This window comes from Phodopus roborovskii, unplaced genomic scaffold (assembly GCF_943737965.1).
Source record: "Phodopus roborovskii unplaced genomic scaffold, PHOROB, whole genome shotgun sequence".
Classification (NCBI taxonomy): Eukaryota; Metazoa; Chordata; class Mammalia; order Rodentia; family Cricetidae; genus Phodopus; species Phodopus roborovskii.
In genome coordinates, this window is record NW_026126588.1 from 22,491,152 (window position 1) to 22,512,292 (window position 21,141).

The window sequence follows — 21,141 nt, forward strand, 5'->3', positions numbered from 1 at the left end:
GCTGCCCAGAGATGAATATAAGTAAGGAGTTTTACTTTCCTTCCAGTTGACACCTGCTTTTATCTCTTTAGAGAGGATTGATAGGTTTCTGCAGAGCCAGAAAAGTCTTCATGAGCTAGCTTGCTTTGACAGGTTCCCAGTTCAAAACTCATAGGCATCCCTAACAGAGAGTCTGTGAAAATACAGCTTGGCCTTGGAATTGCTAGAAAGATTTCTTGGACGGGGGTTCCTTCGGTCCCACCGTTATCTATGAAGATAAAGGGGACCCAATATTTATCCAAAATTTCAATATCGTCAGAGCCACAATCCTATGTGCCTTTTCACAACGTAATCAGGACCCTCGGGAAACTCCCATGCTTCTTCAGGGTCAGGAAGAGCCTCATCTTTATTGGCTTTGGTCAAAGTACTAAGAAAACCATGCCAAGAAAAAGAACTGGGCTGCAAATACAGACACACAGATAAGTGCCATTGTTAGGATCCAGAGGACAATAGTGAGCTCCCCAGACATGACCAACTATAGGTTTCTAACCCATACCATCAGGACCACACGTCACTAGAACGGTCAAGGAGAGATTTCTATGCCTCTGGTCTTTGGAGCTTCCAGAAACAGATAATGTCGATCGTGAACAGTTAAAATCTCAGAAGATAATAATCTTGAGGGTGGAGGGTGGGATGGGTCAGATGAAGCGAGTGCTGATTTCTCAACCCTGTTTCTGTCTTTAATGAGAAACAGGCTCTGCAGGATAATGCTATTTAAGCCGTTTCCCTCACAGAGGGATTTCAGTTCAGAGCAATCTCCTGGGGTGTCCAAGGCGAGCATCTCTGGTTGTGTAGGAATGATTTTGTCCTTGCCCCTTCAGAGTGATCTGGAGGCCCTTGGTCTGCGTTCTGCTCCCCCCATGGCTCCCCGAGCGTAATCCCTACCAAAGCCTCACTCAGAAGGAGTAGCTTGCTTTGTTTCTGCCTTGAAAGGAGCGGAAGAACCCGAGGCCAAGGAGGCAGGGTAGCTCCCTGTAAGTTCCCATCACTGTCAGGGAAAGCAGGTAACAGAGAGGGCTGAGTGGATGGGTAATGACGGGGGCAGTTCCTTTTGCTGGCTTTTCATCCATGACCTGTTAAATCTGCCTGTGTGGAGCCAGGAAAAGCTCCATGACAAGTAAAACCTGAGGACCTCTTGGCTTCTAGTGATTTGTTGAATTGTTCGCAAATTCAGCAACAGTAGGATGGTAGATAGAATGAGGTGAATCCTCATAGATTCTTGTGTTTAATGAAGAATGTTGCAGAAGACCACGGAGCCAGACAGCAGACTTTGGAGGGTGGTGCATGGCTTATTCTGGGGAGGGGGGGAGATACCTCACTCAGAATGGTGTGGGCACAGGCTGGGAGGAGGAAAGGTTACAAACAGTGGCCCAGGGCAGGAGCTGCCGAGATGCATTTCTGTAAAGCCAGAGCTCGGGACCTGAAATTTCCGTTCCAGGTAAGTCTGCGGGAGGTGCCTGGGGGTTTAATGCCACAGGGAGACAGATACAAATGGTTTGGATTTTCTTATCTGAAACTCTGTAGGCCAGATGTTCCCATTCTCCGGTGCAGTTTCAAGAGCCTGTTCTATCCCCCCCCCAGGACCATCTTCCCACGGAAGCTCACCTTCCCGCTGACTCCTCTTTCTCCTCTTGCAGGCTGTGGGAGCCCTGTGCCCGCGGGAAGCTGGTGACAATGTTCATCTTGTGTGTGTTGGTGACCGGGGTGTCTGCCCTCACCACCTCATCACCGGTGCACACAGAAAGGGCTTCCGTGTCCCCCCGCACGCCAGAGGAGCACACAGGTAAGAAACAACAACGGCATCAGCTGCAAAAGGGCTGCACCCAGCATTTCTGGGGAAAACAATTCTCCAAACAGACCGCGAACTGCAAACTTGTAGAACATGGCAAACCCGGCCTTATTCAAAGATACATTTGTTACGGATTGAGACCCCTGGGAAAAAGGGCCGCAGACTTGATTCAGATTGTAATTAGTTAAGTTTACTGTTAGCAGGGGCAGCAGTCTCTGAGCCAGACTAGAGACCATCGCTGCTGGAAGGGAGCGAGGAAGGGAATTTTAAAGGAAAAAAGTATAAGAAGAATATGAGTGAGTATCTGCACAAGCAAACCAAGACGTGTTCTGCTTTGCCAAGATTAGATAATCAAGGTCGTTTCCTGCCAGGGGCTGGAGTCAGAGACAGATGGCAAGTGGGTACCAAGATGCAAGATGTAGGCTTAGCATAAAATAGAGTTTCTTTAGCTATCACACCTTTGATTTAAAACATACAGTCTGTCACAACCAATCCCTTTTAACCTACAATATCAACAAATGAAAAATTATAACCATGTATTTAAATCTTCAAAAAAAAGAAGATTAGAAATTTTGTGTGTATCTGTGTGTGTGTATGTGTGTGTGTGTGTGTGTGTGTGTGTGTGTGTGTGTGTAGGTGCCCTGGAAGGTCAGAAGAGAGTGTCAGCTCTCCTGTAACTAGAGTTACAGATGGTTGTGAGCTTTCTAATGTAGGTGCTGAAGACTGGAACTCCAGCCTGCCCCCTCCCTCCTCAGGATGAAAACTGAAATCGACCATCCCCAGACTATCATCTGGGAGGCCAAAGTCATAGTAACACTGGTCCTTGGGTACAGGCTGGTTTGTTGGGAACATACGGAATCTGACTTAGTTGGAACCGCCCTCAGTTTGGGCTCTTGAGGTTTTGTGATATGAGCAGGTTTGTGACCTAAAGCTTCCTGTCTTTGACCATCAGTGCTTGGGGACAACTGTCGATTCCGTGGCAGAGAGTTGAAATCTGAATTCAGGCTGGAAGGAGAGCCCGTAGCTCTGAGGTGCCCTCTGACTCGTTCAGAAGCCTCTGCCAGTTCTTCCCCACTTCTGACCTGGCGGAAACAGAGCTCCTCTCAGCTGATCCCAGGAGATGAGCCCAGGATGTGGGTGAAGGGCGCCACCCTTTGGGTAGTGCCCGCTGTGCAGCAGGACTCTGGGATCTACATTTGCACATTCAGGTAAGACCTCTGGGGCTGGGACGGGGTGTCTCCAGGTTTTCAGCACACAGATGACAAGTCACACTGTGGTTTTCCTTCGTGTCCCCGAAGAGTCCCTGTGCCGGTTAGGATTTATTTATATTTATTTTGCCAACTCGACAGAAGCTAGCTTCATGGAGAAAGGAAAAAAATCCAGTGAGGGATTGTCTCCTTCAGACTGACTTGTAGGCAAATATGTGGGATGCTTTTTGATTAATGGTTTATATAGAAGGGCCTAGCCCATTGTCTTAGTCAGTGTTCTATTGCTATGAAGAGACACTATGACCATAGAAATTCCTATTAAAAAAAAAATAAAGCATTTCATTGGGGCTCACTTTCAGCTTCAGGGGTTTAGTCCGTTATCACCCTGGTGGGAAGCATCCATGCACTCAGGCAGATGTGGTGCAGGAGAATGGGCTGAGAGGTTACATCCACGTTTGCCCTGCTTTGCAGCTGTCTCCAGTAACGCCATTATGACTTACTACATAAGCTTTTGTTCATGCTTCTGGATCACCTGGCTATTTATGTCTGGACTTATATTTTTTTAGGAACTACCAATGTGTTGTTCACAGCAGCTGCATAGACTTCCATCCCCGCGGGGGTCTGCTACTCTCCATTCTCTCCATTCTTGCCAATGCAGGTCGCTATTGGCTTTTCACCGTGCTCTAGGCATGGCAGCTCCTGTGCTTGATTGTAGTTGCTGGGTGTTTCAGCCCTCCATGTCTTTCTTGGCCCCTTGTATACGTTTCTTGGAGAAATGGCTCCTCAAGTCCTTGCCACTTTTGAGCGCTGCACTGTATTTTGGTTGCTATTGAACTGGGGGAGTTGGGAACGTCTACTCCTTATTAGCTGTAGGACTCGGGGATACTTCATCTCACTCTCTGGCTTGCTTGTTCACTCCATTGATAGCGTCCTTTGTTCAAATGCAGTCACAGTTTGGTGAATTCTAAATTATGTACTTTCCTCCTACAGTTTGTGTTCTCTGAAGCTTCCCCCTGCATTTTCTTCCTATAATTCTATACATATGTTTAACTCCCATGTTTCAGGTGCCAGCCCTGGTTTTGCACAGGGCTCGCTCTGCCGCTCTCTCAGCCCGTTTGTTAAAAAGACCGCTCTAGTCTGCAGCTTTTTGAAGGGTAACGTTGTTGGCTTCCTGTTGAGGATCTTGGTCGTTTGTTGGCCCAGGTCTCCAGAAAGGACACAGTCTTGGCAGGACTGGAGAGCAGCCTTCCCTCTCCAGATGACTGCTGCTTCTGCCCCCGGGGCCTCTGCTTGCGCCACCTACCTGCTGGCTTTAGAATCCTGTTCCCATTCATTAACTCATTCATGCAGAGATTGCCCGGGGCACTGACACTTAGGAGACCACACAAGCTGATGTTCTTCGTACAAATGGAAGAAGCTCAGACAACATCAGCCCCAGTCCGAGGTGGGGGTGTATAAAAAACGTGTGTGAGTGAGTGTGTGTGTGTGTGTATGCGTGTGTGAGAGTGTGTGTGTCTGTGAATGTGTGTGTCTGTGTGTGTGAGTTGTGTGTGTCTGTGAATGTGTGTGAGTGTGTGTGTGTGTGAGTTGTGTGTGTGTGTGTGTGAGTGTGTGTGTGTGTGTTTGTGGTGTCAATAATTCTTTCAGGTCAAACCCAGCCTGGCACTGGGGTCTGTGTGCGTGCCTTACTTCCCCTGTAACTAGCTTAGAGACAGGTTTAGACCTGTTGAATTTTGCTGAGGGATCAGCCCAGGGATCTCTTACTCCTGTATTGGGGAAATGGGAACATAAGATTTTGCAGCAGGCACAAAGCATCTTTTTTTCCTCCAAGGTTTTCCATCTGACTCTGAGGAACACTACTAGGAAAACGTAGACTTGTAGTAAACAAAAATAAAACCAACCAGAAAGACAGAAAGACAGCCCTACCCCTATCCTGATACGCAAGTCCCAGTTTTCTTCCCCATTGAGAGGTTTGTTGGGAGGGTTAGGGTTAGGTTCGCTGACCACAGCATGGGAAGGATCTGGTATACAGGGACTCATGGTCTATGACCAATATGAGCCCAGAGCCCCTGCAGGACTATTACCTAGAGGTATGAATGTTAGGGAGGGGTGAACGTTGGCCTTGTAGTTAGTTTCTATGCTAGATTAAGAATTATTGCCAATGCCCTTATTTTTGCAAGGAAAAAGGAAAGCTCTGAGGTTGAGGTAGGGTGGTAAAAACACTGGTGTTGGGGTGTTCCTTGCCTGGGGGATGCTTGCCTTCTCTTCTGACTGTGCAATACTGGGCTCCAACTAGAATGGAAATCTCCAGCAACTGCTAGGACAAACTTGGGTATTTACAGTTCCAGGACATGAGACCGCCCTGTTCTTCCGTGTTTATATTCTTGCTATTGGGAACCCACATGACCTTTCAGTCGCTCAAAGTAGTCAAGATAATGTTGCCAGAACAAACAGTCCTCAGTCTTAATGTTTTGCCCAAGAGGAAAAAAAAAAAAAAAAAAAAAAAAAAAAAAAAAAAAGGAAAAAACTCTGGAATGAATACCAGATCAATAATGTGAACAAGCCTGTCATGCTCAATACGTGTGGCAAGCTTGCTTTCTGGAGATTTCTCATAGTTTATGGGATTTCCAAGAGCCTCTGCTTTTTGTCTTTTAGTAGCCAGAGAGACTTACAAGGTTACTTAAATTCGAACTTAACTTACTATAGTTGAAAGCACTATTATAATCACTATTACCATATATGTGTATACATACATATATATGGTTAATTTAAAGTTATTTGAATGTGTGCTTAACACACACACACACACATTATTAATTTAAGGTTACTTAAATGCGTGCTTAATTTACTGAAGTTGACAGCACCATTGTAATCATTACTTCCATATGTATTCTTCGACGGGAGGGCACTTTACTAAAACTAGCTACCGTGAGCACCCTTCATACCCCCTTTGGTTTGTCTGGGTAACTTCAGACACATATTTACTGAATTTCGGTCATTTTCATTTCCCATTGCTGTCTTTTATCCCCTTCTTTTCCCCACTGAAACCCCCTTTCACAACCCCACCCCACCCCTGCCCAAATTCTCTTCCAACTTTAGTGTCTTTGTGTGTGTGTGTGTGTGCGCGCGCGCGCGTGTGTGTCCCGTCCTGTTTAATCATGGTTGCTTGCACCAGCACGGGTGGGTGCTTATTTACTAGGAGAACACAGACAACTTACTAGCGGCTGAAGCAAACGGCAACCCCTTCCCCTGGTACCCATTCATTGCTCATAGTTCTTCCTCAGTGAGGAGTGGACCTAGGCAGTTCCTCCCCAGTGAATTATGCAATTGGAACCAGCCCAATGTTACCCAGGCAAGCACAGCTGCTAGCAGTTCATGAATAAGGGGGGGGGGCAATGCCGCATCCAGAAGATGCTAACTCCCGTGGCATTACCTCAAGCTGTGGGTTTTACGTTCCTCCGGCCCCCTCGTCTGAAATGTTCTCCGAGTCTGCGAGTGTGTGTCCTAGCTAGGGCTGAGCACTCCATACACTCTTTATATTTGTAGTAGCACTGGGTGTCTGTGTGGCCACCCCCTCTCTGGTGAAGGCTGAGAGTGGCATTCGTCTACTGGTATAAACAGTATGACATCGCGTCCATTTAGCAAAACAAAAGTAGAAAGTTTCCCCTCAGGGCCTATGACCTCTCTAGCCTTGGAGATCGGGTTGGCAGAACCAAGCATGCATTTCTGTGGAAGAAGCCTCAGATGCAACCAGAGAACAGTTGGTTACCTCCATAAGAGCCATGCCACCCGTACATCAGTGGGCGGGTAGACCTGACAGACGGGAAGCTGGCGGCAGCTTATGGGGTCCACAGCCGGTCAGACTCCTGATGACTTTTCTCCTGAGCGCCCTCTGACTCTGAGACAGCTAGCCTGGGGAGGAGGAGGGGTGGGTGTAGGGAGACAAGGACTTCCAGCACAGATACAGCTTGATTTCTCAATGTCCTTTAGATCCCAAGTGTGATTACTCATTTCTTTTTTAAAGTGAGAGTTAGCATTCTGCTTGTTTATTTGTGTGTAAATTGCCCATCTAGCTTAATTTTTCTTGGTTTTATGTTTCTGATTCCTCTTTAAAGCTTTTATCCAGTTAGGGGATTTATCAAATCTCTCACATGTACTTGTCATATGTTCTTTCTTTGGATGTATTTTGTTAGACTCTTTGTGAAAGTAACTTTTATACCGTATTTCCAATTGATTCTCATGGTCTCACTGGGTGTGTCTTAGGTAGCTATTCGTCTTAGGGCCTTAGCTGATACAATCATTTTTTTTTTATGTTTTATTTTCTTTCATTTTTTTGGATATTGCAAATTAAATGCAGAGCCTCATCCACACCAAGTGTGTGGTCTACTGCTTCTCTGCCTTCCAAGCCCTTGTTTCTCTACTTTAAACATTTAATTTATTCATCTATTCCCCTCGTATTTCCTGCACTATTTTTACCCTTGATCTTTTCTCAAATTCTAAGGGCTTGATTGAATCACAATATTAGGATTATGGGTGGACTGACAATTAAAAACATCTCAGCAAATTATTGTTCCCCACGCCCCTTGCCATGCACTTTTATTCATGTCTTTTAAAGTCTAAACACGAAGTTCTCAGCCATTTCCTGAAACTAGAAATCATTTGGTAAAGGGTTCCTAGAGGAAGGAAAGTTTGTTGTTGTTGTTTTGTTTTTTGTTTGTTTGTTTTTATGGAGACAGTGGTTCTGGGGAATCCATCTGTTTGGGCAGTTCCTTGGTTCATATCTAGGCTGAGTTCAAGGCCCTCAACTTTGGAATCCCTTTGGAGAAGACTTGGGGGTTTCTCAGTGTCCTGGGCACTGGCATGAAGCTTCTGCAGGGTCCTTCATGGAAAACACAGGACGCACAGCTTCTATATAGCGTTAGAATGTAATGCACTAATCATGTCAGGAGTTAAGCACTAATCACCAAGACAATGCAGGCAGATTTGAATGGGGGTGGGAAGTCACTCTTGCATTTTTGTATTTCTGTCTTGCCATTCATTGGCTGTTTCTTTCTTTCTTTCCTTCTTTTCTTCAATAAACAATTAGAAATGCATCTCACTGTGAGGAAATGTCCATGGAACTCAAGGTTTTTAAGAACACTGACGCATCTCTGCCACTTATCTCCTACTTGCAAATCTCAGCTGTCTCAACCACGGGGCTGCTAGTGTGCCCTGACCTGAAAGAATTCATCCCCAACAGAGCTGATGGAAAGGTGCAGTGGTATAAGGTATGCTCCAAAACAAGTTTGCTACCCATGGAACGCATACACAAAAGCTGTGCAAAGACAACACATCCATGTAGACACACATGCGCTTACACAGCAGGAACTAGAATATTAATCAAAATGGCAGTGATTAGTGTTATCTGTTGGTCCTTGGGTGGTTTGGGTAAGGTTTAGGTAGACTATGAAATGATTCCAGAGTAAATAGCTGCTAAAGAGATTTTGATTGACTGTCGCTTGCCTAAAAATAAGCAGAGGAAAAAGAAGCCCTGTTCATTTTTACAAAAGTTTTATATACATGCTAAAGAAATCCCTTTTAAAGCACAAGGCGACTCTTCGGTTGCAGGAGTAAATTCAGTTACTATTTCCCCTTGCTCTTCTTAAATAAAATGGCAAGTGTTGTGCGGATTCTGAGGTCACCAGACATTGTTACCTCCAGCATAAGCTGGGTTTCTCTAGGTAGCTTAGTCTGGTTTCGAACTTGTAATCTTCCTGTCTCAGCTTCCCCAATGCTGAGTTTACAGGCACATGATACTATGCATGAGTTTATCAGGGTATAGGAAGCAAAATTCTTGAGGACATAGTATGCTAAGGATTTGCTTACCTGTGTGCCTTCCCTTATTTTACTGGAGGTCTTGCCCTACAGGACCCTGTGTCCATATGAGACCCCAGATCCCCTATTCACTTACTTAGAAATGTTCTCTCCAGTAGTAAGTCCCAAAATTGAAATGATTTTTAAAGAAATTCCTGCGACACGGCCTCTTCACACCCTTGTTTTTGTCTTCATGGCTCTTGAATTCAGATCTTCCTTGACATTGCTCAAATACATTTGTACTTAAATGGCCTAAAATAAGCTAATCTTGAGAATGTTAACAGATTCCTTTTTCCTAAACTGGTATGGGCCCACACATCCTTGCCATCCCAGAATCCAGAAGTCTAAGGCAGTAGAATCAAGCATGTCAGGCCAGGGTGAACGACATGACAAGATCCTGCCTCAAGGGAAGAAAAAAAAATTACTTTCCTAAAAATATAGTTAAAAGTGGGCCCCAAAAGACAAAACTGTCAGTGTAATTTTGTACCGGGGAAAGTTTTGGGTTACAGATTCTACATTGATTGACAATGATATGATCCTAAGTGTTCCAGCCATTCTATGATGATGTAACCTTAAGGTACATTTCCTCTCAAGGGCTCTGTCCTCCTGGATAGAGACAGCAAGAAATTTCTAAGAGCGGGAGACCCCACACGCTTACTGATATCCAACACATCCATGGCAGATGCGGGCTATTACAGATGTGTTGCGACATTTATCCACGAGGGCAAGGAATACAACATCACTAGGAACATTGAATTCCGTGTCAAAGGTGAGTAAGTACTTAACGGCTGAGGAACCTGTCGTGCCTAGAATGGCATGGTGCGAATACATTCAGAACCACACAGAAGCCCTCGAATGTCTTTGGCATGAAGGGAAAAGGAAAACACATGTCACAACTACTCTAAATGTTCCTAAGCATGCGCAGGATACTGTGAACCATATATACAGGGGAGTTCTGAGAGAAGGCGAATTTATTCTTGGGCAGGTAGAAGATTCAAGTAGGTGATGGAAAATGGCAACTCACCACTAGGGGGAGCCAAACCAAGGTGTTCCGGAACACCGAAGGTGCAAACTGAGCTGGTCAGGACACACTTGCCATGCGCTAGTATAGACTTCGAAGGTACGGAGATTTTTATTGCAGTGGGTTGTGACCCCTTCTGGGGTTGCACGTCAGATATCCTGCACATCAGGATACATAGCAGTAGAAAGATTACAATTACGAAAGAAGCAATGAAATAATTTTATGCTTGGGGGGTTTACCACAAGATGAAGAGCTGTATTAAGGGGTCACAGCATTAGGAAGGTTGAGGACCACTGTTTCCCTTTTTAAAATTAAATTTGTTTTAGTTTATGTGTATGAATGTTTTGCCTCCACTCATGTATGTGTACCAAATGTACACCGTTGGGTCCCCTGGAACAAGGCTTAAAGGTTGTGATGAGCCTCCGTGTGGGTGCTGGGGATTGAACCCTCATCCTTTTGCCAGGGCAACAAGTGCTCCTAGCCGCTGAGCCATCTCTCCAGTCCTGTTTTACTGGGTTTTGACCAGAGTGCTATGCACTGACATGGACCCATTCAAAGTGTCCTGGTTGTTGTCCGCTGAGGTTATGTCTAGGACTTTCATTCGGGGTGAGCACTATCTGCCCGGAAGTTGACAACAGAAACCTCTAGAGTCTTGACTAAGAACTGGCATTGACATAATGAGATATCTTGGGGATAGGTACAAGTTTAAACATGAAATTCGTTTTTGTTTCATATATATTTTTATATATATAACCCAAAGATAGATTGATACAATTTTTTTTAATTATTGGTTTTTTTGTTTTTGTTTTTGTTTTGTTTTGAGACAGGGTTTCAGACTATACTTAGAATGGCTCTATGGTCCAGGGACTACAGGCTGGCTCCTAACTGGAGAATCTACTGCTGTCTTCCCACGCTGAGATTAAAGATGGATTAAACCAGGGTGGCTACCACAGTATTTCAAATAACTCTGTGCATGAAACCAAGTTTCACAGTGTGGAATTTTTCATGCACGGCCTTGGTGCTCAACAAGTTTGATTTTAGAATACTTCAAGTCTTTAAAACCCACAGAAGCGATGCTCAGCCTATACCGGGACAGATTATATGGGGGGGGGGGGAAGGGATGTGTTGGACAGCATTTAACAGCCATTTAGTGTCCATCCCACCTCTTACGTGATAGAGAGGAAGCTAAGCAAAAGGAGAATAAAATATGTGAGCCACAGACTCAGCCCTGGGGAAGATGCAGTATTTCTGTATCCTGACGATCAGACACAATTGGGATCTTTAATTAAAGGCTGCTTTCAGAGAGCTTTGTGAACATCTTGGGGTTAAATAACTTCTGGGGAAGAGAACTTCTCTCACAGAACCTAGAGATTCCTTTGCGTCACGAGGAATAACTTTTCCTCTGTGAGCCCAAGCCTCTCTCTGGGTTATACTTTTTTCTTCCCTTGTGGCCCGAGAACCCATTCATAACTCTTTGCTTGTTTCAGGGTTCAGCTTGTTTGTGTTATACTTCGTAGCGGCACTAGAGGGCAGCAGACCAGCATATTGTACTGAGTTGTGAACCTGGGTAGGACACGGTGGTTCAGGTGGTGGTCTTTATTCAGAAGTAGCAAGGTTACTTGAGTACTGCTCACAGAGAATCTGTAGTCCCCATGCAGGAGAATCCCAGGTCCTGGGCAGATCTGCCAAGCTGGAGCTTGGGAGTTGAGGTGCTCAAATCTTTATTTCCCAAGCCCTGCACCCTCAAGGCCATACAGGCGCACAGTCAAGATGGAGAGAGTGGTTCTTGATGCTGGCCTTTGCTCCTTGATTGTCTTAGCCTTGTTATAGGTAGCAACGCCAGCCACTTTCCCAGTGGAGAAGCCTGTCAGCTCCTTACGCTGCACCGTTAGCTCGGCAGGTGCTTATTTCAGTGGTAATTTAACTGCTTTTTAGCAGGAGAAACAGGACTCATAAGGCCGGTGGAGAGATGTTTCCCGGCCCTTCCCTCCCTCCCAGATGTCTTTTCTGCTTCACATCAAGTGCCCAGTTCTTTCAAGCTGGCTCAAAGTCCTTGGAGGTCCACTCCAGCCTCCCTGAAGGATTTACCTCCTTAGTTAACAAAACATCAGTGGCTAAAACTGTGTCAAGGAATTTAATACACAGTGTGGGATTAGTCTCACACACGGGCGACTTTCCAACCCCTGGGTCTACTCTTGAAGAAGCGAATCTTTAATGTTGATGGGTAGGGCAGACCTTTAGACAAAAGCCATCCTCTGGCTATCACCAGGGTGCATTCAGGAAGCCTGGGAGAGGACTAGCTAATTGTTCATCACCGAGCAGATAAAAAGGCCATCTGCCAGAGGAATGTGTAACTGTGGCCTCTTCCAGTAATGTCTCTGCTGGGAAAAGTATTGGCTTAAGGTGCTCAGTTTTATGGAGAGCCCATTTCCGTTGCCAGACAAAGGCCGATTCTCGAAATGCTTGGCCACGCGGGGAAGGGTCACTTAATTAGCTAAACAATGGAATCCGAATCTCAGCTTGAATCCAAGATTTCCCTAATGCAATCTCTTTTCCTTCCAACTTTCTCAGAAACACCCACGGAAACCATCCCTGTGATTATTTCTCCCCTAGAGACAATACCAGCATCTCTGGGTAAGGATCTGAAAGGACTGGGTATCCCATATGCCCAAGATAGTGCCTGAAGCCCATTGTTGGGCGTTTGGGGACCTGAATCTGCTGACCATACTGTGTCTTTTGGGTGTAGAGTGCCTGAGTGGTCCCCTGCATTGGCTGATATGATCAATGCAGGGGACCTTTGTCTTTGCCGAGAGCTTTTAGGACCGCCGTTATTTGAGCGCAATGGCACTTTGTTTTCTCAAAGTTATACCTACAAAATCCTAAATGTAACAAGACAAATAGTTTGGGAGCGGTTATTAACTGCAGGAGAGAATTCACAGAGTTGGCATCTCTAGCACATTTAACTTAATTCATGTTCTAAATATTTAGCAGTTGCTCAGAAGTAAGAATCTATTTTTATTTTTTTTTCAAATAAAGCTAGCAGTGGCTGGCTTTTTAAGAGTAGCTTTTTAAGCCAGCCAACATATGCATACCTTTTTATGTGTTTGTTTTAGTAATTTTTTTTGCAGTGCTGATACTCACTCATTAAGCCCTAGCTTCAGTGTCCCTTTTAAAGCAAAACATTGTTATTATTATTGTTATTATTATTACCTCTGTTAAGTGTTGAATTTAAATGTTAAAGTTTAACCCTGGGCCATAGAGGTAGGGGCTCTTGTGCAGAAGTTGGAATCAGTTGCATCCTTCCTGCCTATTGACCAGCTACTTGAAAAATCAGAGTAGTGGCGCCAGTAGTTGGTACTGCCTCCCTCCCAGGTTCCTGGATCTCAGGTGCTGCTCAGCTAAGTGGAGCCCAGTCCGACTTGTTGCTTTGAGGACACTACAGTCATGTGACAACTGTTTGTTTATTTTGTTTTATCCCAGTTCTGGGCACGCGGCCAGACTTTCTGTACATTAGGCATGACCTAGATATAATGGACTATATTATGGGAGGGGGTGCGGGTGGGGAGTGTTTAAGGTCACAGGGCCGAGAAGTGATGGAGGAGGACCTATGGATGCTGTCTCTCCCTGAGTATTGCACGGGACCAGGCATGCTAACAGGCACACTGCACAAGGCGTACCTTAGGAGTAGGAAGTGAGCGCACGGGATTTACTCTCCATTTTCCTTGCTCCTCTTGGGTGACTCGGAGGGAAAGATAGCCTCCTATGATTGAGCCAGGCTAATTGCACAGCCGTGTAGAAGGCACCATCCTTAGGCCATGCAGTTGGTTTTCAAAGGGTTAATGCTAACCCTGGGCCCTCTTGGAATGGGGCATTGCATTGGGAAAGAGTAGAGCTGAGGCCAGGAATGAACCAAAGGAAAGAATGGCATGGTGGTTGGATTTTCTGTAGTTAAGAGTCGCTGTGGAGGAAGACAGCCTTCGAACAGTACATGCTCCGTAGGACCCGAGTGACCTCGACGGAGCCATCCAAGTACACGTGCTTTGAGCTCTGCCCTGCACGGTCCTGGAGACATGTGGTAAACAAGGAGTGAGCTTTACTTCAGCAGAACCATTTGAGGAGACTAAATTCCCTCTCAAGGAAGGAGTTGACTTGTGATGAGAAGACAAGGAAGGGCCTGTCTTAGGGATGTGACATAGGACGGCCTTTCCCCTGATGGTTGATGTGTTGTATCTTGCTGTACCCAGGGTCAACACTGATAGTCCCGTGCAAGGTGTTTCTGGGGACGGATACATCTTTCAGCACCATTGTATGGTGGATGGCTAACAACACTTTTATCTCGGTGGCCTACCCAAGTGGCCGTGTGACTGAGGGACTGCACCAGTAAGTGGGTGAGGGTCTTCTGCTGTGCTTTATTCCCTTCTGGAGGTGGTGTTATGTCCAGGACCTGTTAATATGACATGCATATAGTGTAATAAAAGTAACATTTAAAAAAAGTGAGAAAGTGTTGGGGATCTAGAACTTTAAAAATTGGATTTTACAAACAAAAAATTATCTTGAGCACTGAACATTGTCTCCAGACTTGTATGGGTTGCGGTTCACTAGCTGACTCTTTGAACATTTTATTTCTTGATTTTTTTTTTTTTAGAGATAATGCTGTTGGCCTGTTACTAGCATCTCTTATTGGCTAGCTCTGTCTTAAATATTAACCCATTTCTATTAATCTAAGTATTTCCACATGGTCTTATCTTACCGGAGAGATAGGGCTCAGCATTCTGCTCTCTCGGTCCTACATTTTGAATCTCCTATTTCTCGATGTTTTTGCATGTCTAAAATATTTTGGAGTTGGTATATTTCCATTTCTCATTCTGTCATACTCTTGCTCTTAAAAGATTTTCATAAGCCCTCATAAACATTGTGATGCCTTGCCATAGTATCTGTACTAGAATTGTAGCCTGGTGTGTCTCTAAAGGAGAGAGAGAGAGAGAGAGAGAGAGAGAGAGAGAGAGAGAGAGAGAGAGAGAGAGAGAATTAGTTGTGTATAAGCACCTATCCCTTGGATAGGGTTTTGCACTCTGAGAATTGACAGGAAAGAAGACAGACGACTCACAGTCTCCTCTAGTTCTTAAGTTGTAGTAGTCTCAATACTTTGATTTAGCCTAGACTTGTGCTTGTCCCTCTTTAGCATTTTTGGGAAGATGAACAAAAAGTTCTCTGTGGGTACAATGAGTGGATGAGAATGATGCTGTAGCATACTCATACGCTTTCGGTTCCCTTTAGGCACGATACATGGTCCAGTGTTCGTAGACTCAGACTACTTACTTAATAGTCCTAGTTAACACATTCTGGAATGCCTTTGTTTGCATGAATGGATAGCTGTGAGGTATCTTCGGCTTCTGCTAACATTACAAATGGTAGCCTCCCCGACTAGGACCTTCTTCCCTGGGCTGGCTCATGCCTCTGACCTGGATTTGTTTCTGTCACAAGGGCAGCTGTAGCAACGAGAGAGGACACCCATGGTTGGGGGGGGGGCGGTGTGGGCTGAGGTTCTGGAAACTCCCTCTGCCTTACCATTCAGTAACGGACTGGTGAGAAAGTCAAATTCCCCAAACTAGAATTTTCTGTTTCTATTCGATTATTGAAGGTGGTTTTGTTCACCCCCCCCCCCATGGAGTTTTCCATCCAGACCAAGAAGAGAGTATGTTTTTTGATTGTTACAATGAACAGCATCTTCAAGACACATTGTCCTCCAGGGACCGGCTAGAAGGCCCCTCAAGTAAGAAATAAACAAGATGGCAAGTTCTCCCAACTCCACAGGAGTTGTGGTCAGTTTAAATAGGGCAGGTGTTTCTACCTCGAGAACGTCTCCCTGGGAAGCAAGCCTGCTTGCCACACAGGCATCGTGCTTAATCAAACATCTCCTCACCCAGACAATATTCAGAGAATGGTGATAGCTACGTGGAGGTGTCACTGATTTTCGACCCGGTCACGAAGGAGGATCTGAACACAGATTTCAAATGCGTTGCCAGGAATCCGTGGAGTATTCAGTCACTCCATACCACAGTCAAGGAAGGTATGTTTCTGGGGGACCCTGAAAGGAAGGCCAACTTACTGAGAGATTCACAAGCGCTGGACAGAGCTGCACACGGATGTTTCCTTGTAGGGCACTGAAAACAAACCTCAAGTACGTGTGTGTGTATGTGTGTATTGTACATACATGTTCATATGTGTGTGTGTATGTGAGTGTAGGGGGTCAGAGACGGATCTTGGATGTTTTCCTCGATTGCATTCCACCTTATATTTTTCGAGACAGAGTCTTCCACTGAATGTAGAGCACATTGATTCGGCTAGGGCTGGCCAGCCAATGAGCTCTGGGCATCTGACCATCTTCACCCCTCCACGGACTTGAGATTATAAATGTGTATTTACATGGTTGCTGGGAATTCAAATTTAGCGCTTTACTGACTGAGATATTTCCCCAGCTTCCAAACCCTCTCTTTTCTTTTTATTTTAGTGGCATGTCTATGTGTTGGATGTGTAGATATGTATGTGTGTTCATATGAATGCATGTGCAGGTAAGTGTGTGTGTGTGTGTGTGTGTGAGAGAGAGAGAGAGAGAGAGAGAGAAATTGGGTTTCTTCAACCTTCTCCTTCTGTTTACTTAGGCAGGGTCTCTCCAACCCAGAGCTCACGATGGTATGAGTGTAGCTATTATATGAGTCCAGGGTTCCCTGTTTCTGTCTCCTGGGTGCTGATATTACAAGCAGGCTGCCACATCCACTTTGCACGTATGTAGGTGCTGGGGACCTGGAGTCTGGCCATCATGCCTGAGGAGGTTAATATTCCATCTACGTCTGCTTTGAAAAAGAATGGTCAGTAGGGTGGACACTCAGCATTGGGAAGTTATACTCAGAGAAACAGAAAAGCTAAGTTGGGATGGTTTTTAGCAAACACACAAAAACCTGCAATGAACTGAACCCCCTGTGTCCTCTTGGGGCTGTGCCTTGGATCATCTCCAAGGTGTGCTGACCTCACACCTCACGTGGTCTCTAGAAGGCAATGCATCATTCTTTATCTTGAACTTGAAGTTGAAGATGTCTGTCCTGCTTTGGATGGACCAGGGATTTAAGGGCAGCTGTAAGGTCAAGGCCATCAAACAACAGGAAATAAATGTAGTGTGTAATGACATTTAAAAAGGAAAACAAAAATCTTATTGTTGGATGGTGAGCAGGAAAGTGAGGTATAATTAATATAGTTTCTGTTGACAATTCCAGGATATAATAACCTGCAGCAGGCTGCTCCAGCGGTCAGCGAAATGTCTTTGTCCCATGTCAGTTCACATGTCCAGGGAGGCAGCTGTAGGCAGACTTTAATTTGGGAAGATGATTTGGCCAAAGCTCAGAGTGGCAGCTGATACTCAGTGCATCCCCATATGAGCTCTGTACCCTGTCAACACGCACCTACCCGAGTCTCTGTTTGACCATAGGCACATTCTCCTCAGCTACCCCAGATTGCAACTGCCCTGGATGCCTCCAGATTGAAGTTGTGTAAGTGGAGCTTGTGTGCCTGGGGTGGTGTCTCAAGTCATCCCAGTGCCATTCAAGCTGGGAGGAGGGACCTGGTGACTTAGGAGCTGTATAGGTTTGGAAATGAGAGTCCCATCCCAGAGTTGCTTCCCCATCTGGGCACCAGATCAACAAAGGAATCTGGACTGTGCATGGTCCCTGCACTGGAGTCCTTTTATATGTTCTGCTTAGCGTGTCTGTCTTCAGGGAGGCTGTCGCTGCTTCTCAAGGGCACAATTAGGATTGAGAGGCATATGCAACTTACTTCTCAGAAAATTACAGCTTCGTATGTTCCCATCCATGTGGAACTGCATGGCAGTGTGAGAATCCCCCATAGAATCCTCTTGAGATCCTGTTAATTCCTGGACAAAGAATGGCAAATACTAGCTCCAAATGTGTAATCTGATACTGAGGAGAAGTTCATCAGGTAAAGTGGACCTGAATTCAGATGCCAGGCATCCATGAAAAAAGCCAGCAATGGTAACATGTACCCATAATCACAATGCTGGGAAGGGGCAACAGAAGAATCCTGGGGCTCCCTGGACAGATAGTCTAGACAAGAGATGGACTCCTGGTTCAGTGGGAGACCCTGTCTAAAAAAAGTAAAGTGGAGAGTGATGGAGGAAGACTCCCAAGTTAGTTCCTGGTCTCTGCACACACTTACACAGCTACGCACACATACTGGCATATACCCCCCTCTCTGACCCTACAATACCTCCACATACACACATATCACAATGCATACTCACGTACACACACACACACACACACACACACACACACACACACACACCTCTAACAAATGGGAAATCTTACATACCTGTAGACCTAGTCTTTAAACCGAAGCAAGGGGGGAATCAAGAATCTGAGGTCCTACTGGGCTACGTGGCCAGACCCTATCTCAAAAACAAAACAAAACACAGTGGAATTGTGGCCTTGTGAACATGAGATCACAATCCCTTCTTGTATTTCTGTAACAGTGTTGTCTAGGAGTCAAATACACAACACTGGCATCCAAAGTCCTTTAAGCAAAACTTCTTCTCTTTGCCTCTACTTCCTACTGAATCCCCATGACACCCGTGAGCACGGGCAGGGTGCAGACTGCCCCCTGGCACATCGCTGACAGCTAGCTAACAGAGACAAAAGCAAGTTCCCTCTTACATTCACCACCCACAGCTGGTACAGCCCCATGGGCTCGGCTCCTTGTTCTGTGATGTCCTTTAGTTACTTTTTGCCCACCTTGCTTGCCCTCTGGTGTCACAGATGTCATCCTCCAGTGGCTTTGGCTTTGGTATAAGAGAGAAACTTCCCAGAAACCAGTGCACATTTATCAAGGAGAACAAACTCTGATTTGTTTCTTCGCCATCGCCCTGCCCTGCGCTTGCTTCGGCGAGATGTTCCTTCTCACGCCCTCTCCTCTCTGCAGTGTCCTCCGCGTTCTCCTGGGGTGTCGCTCTGACACCCTTGCCGCTGCTCTTCCTGGCTGTGGGAGGAATATGCATGCACAGATGGTGTAAACAGAGGGCTGCAAAGACTTATGGACTGACCAAGCTGCCGACTGACAACCAGGACTTCCCTTCTAGCCCAAACCAAATAAAGGAGATGAAATAACGTAAGGCTGACCCGTGTCGTCTCTCATGGCGGTGGCTGTGCCGTTCGGAGGTTCTGATTTTCCCTCTGTTGTTTGTAGCAGGAGCTGAAAGTCAGGGCAAGTGTTCAGGCGAGCGGGAGCAGTCTCTCCCCTTGTGGTCCCCACGTGTGGGAACAAGGCGTGTGGAGCCACAGTAGCCATGGAGGTCTTGGGGAGCACGTATCCTCTGGGCCTGATGCCTAGCACAGTACCATCCTTCATCACCCCTCCAAATCAACCACGAAAGTCTTAAATAAGAGTGGAAACTCTCCAGAGTATTTCAGTCCATCCACCCTTTTAATTAGAGTGTGCGAAAAGTCCATTTGATAGTCTGATGGGAGACCTGGGGGTGCAAAGACGACTAAGACACTACGTACCCTTACAAAAGGGCGATTTCCCTTTGGATTCTGGAAGGATGGTTTAAAAATACCGAAACGGAAGAGTCAGCATGGATTTGTGATTCAAAGTCAGCAATTAGTTTTTCCTCAGCAGCTGTAAATCACCGGAAGAACCCTCAGCCAGTCAAAACTGCAGAGAACTACTGTGTATAGTGTCCATCTCCAACTGACAGATCTACAACACAACTCCTAGACCCGAGGCTCAGAGAATATCTCAGAGAGGGTGTAAATTCCAGGACACCTGCTCTGGGACAGTGTCTTCTGTACATGACAATGAAGTGACATTAAAAAACAAACATCAAAATTACCGTCTTCTAAACAAGATCCGAATATGGCAACACCAGTTGATGGGGGACAAGACCCTGCCCCTAGATAAAGAGCTACAGCTAATTAATGGCTTCTCCGGGAATTAACCCCCAGTAGGTTACCCAGTCCCAAATGGCCAGCTCTGAACACACCTACATATGAACAACACTAGATGGATTCGGCAGGTTATGCATGCATGTATACACACACGTTTATAACAAAATTTATGTCATGAACTTGAGAGGGGGTTGGGGGCACAGAAGGTTGAATGAGGGAGGGGGGTATATGAAGAAAATACAGTACTCATGTATGAAATTCTCAAACATGTGAAAAAAAAAAAAAAAGAACAACGGAATGTAGCCTGATTTAAAAAATTCCCTAATTTTTTTTTTTTAACAGAACAACGGAGTAGTTTAAATTTAAAGTTACTTAGCTTAGAGACACCATTCTTCGTATGTTTTGCTACTGTCTTTCTTAGTTTGAGTTCTGTTGCTATGAGAAAACCCAATGACCAAAAGTAACTTGGGAAGGAAAGGATTCCTTTGGGCTTGCAGATGAGGATCTGTCACCAGCAAAAGCCAATGAAGAGCTCAGGACAGGGACCTGGAGGCTGCACACGAGCAGAGAGAGACCATGCTCCTTGGTTTGCAACTTAGGCTCACATTTGGCTCCCTTTCTTAAACTTCCAAGGACCACCTGCCCAGGGACAGCACCATCCACAGTGGGCTGGGCCCTCCCAAGTCAATCATTCATCAAGGGAATTTGCCTACAGATCATTCTGATAGAGGCAGTAGATGTTCCTCTTCCCAAATAACTCTACCTTGTATCAAGTTGTCAAAAACAAAATAAAATAAAACGATCCTCCCCCCCCCAAACAACAAGCAAAACAAAACTAAACAGGACAGCTACTGTAGCAAATTATAATAAATAGGACAGGATAGCTACTGTAGCAAATTATAATAAATAGGTCAGGACAGCTACTGTAGCAAATTACAATAAATGGGCGGTGCTTATAAGCAATGGGCGTTCATTTCTTACAGCTCCAGAAGTTGGGAGTTCAACATCATGATGCTAGTGCTTCCTGGTTGACAGAGAGCTGCCCGCTACAGAACAAGTTCCTTCCGATGGCGCTGCTTCCTAACACCATTCTGTTGAGGGCTAAAATTTCAACATGGGAATGCCAGGAAGACACGAGCAAGCTAGTAGCACCCACACCCTTGCCAGTGCGAGAGCAGGGATGGGAGACACACAAAACGCTGTGTCAGTGATCGTCAGACAAAAACTTTGAGGTTGCCTGCGCACTCACACCCTATCCGGTGTTAATGAGTAAGATCA

The 21,141-nt window shown here is 45.5% G+C and overlaps 1 protein-coding gene across 1 annotated transcript; it reads left to right on the forward strand.

Moving 5' to 3' along the window:
- Window positions 1-1,683: 1,683 nt before the first annotated feature.
- On the forward strand, window positions 1,684-19,094 carry Il1r2 (interleukin 1 receptor type 2). Its single transcript, XM_051204505.1, has 8 exons — window positions 1,684-1,822; window positions 2,781-3,036; window positions 8,123-8,303; window positions 9,484-9,658; window positions 12,482-12,544; window positions 14,155-14,290; window positions 15,838-15,980; window positions 18,899-19,094. Exons 1-8 carry the CDS (start codon window positions 1,714-1,716, stop codon window positions 19,081-19,083), a joined length of 1,248 nt encoding a protein of 415 aa, XP_051060462.1. The 5' UTR covers window positions 1,684-1,713; the 3' UTR covers window positions 19,084-19,094.
- Window positions 19,095-21,141: the final 2,047 nt, after the last annotated feature.

Bases quoted from the DNA above. Each gene is read 5' to 3' on its own strand.
- Il1r2 (XM_051204505.1), top strand. From the start codon at position 1,714: ATGTTCATCTTGTGTGTGTTGGTGACCGGGGTGTCTGCCCTCACCACC. The intron at 3,037-8,122 runs GTAAGACCTCTG...ATAAACAATTAG, and splicing joins ATCTACATTTGCACATTCAG to AAATGCATCTCACTGTGAGG. The intron at 12,545-14,154 runs GTAAGGATCTGA...TGCTGTACCCAG, and splicing joins GACAATACCAGCATCTCTGG to GGTCAACACTGATAGTCCCG.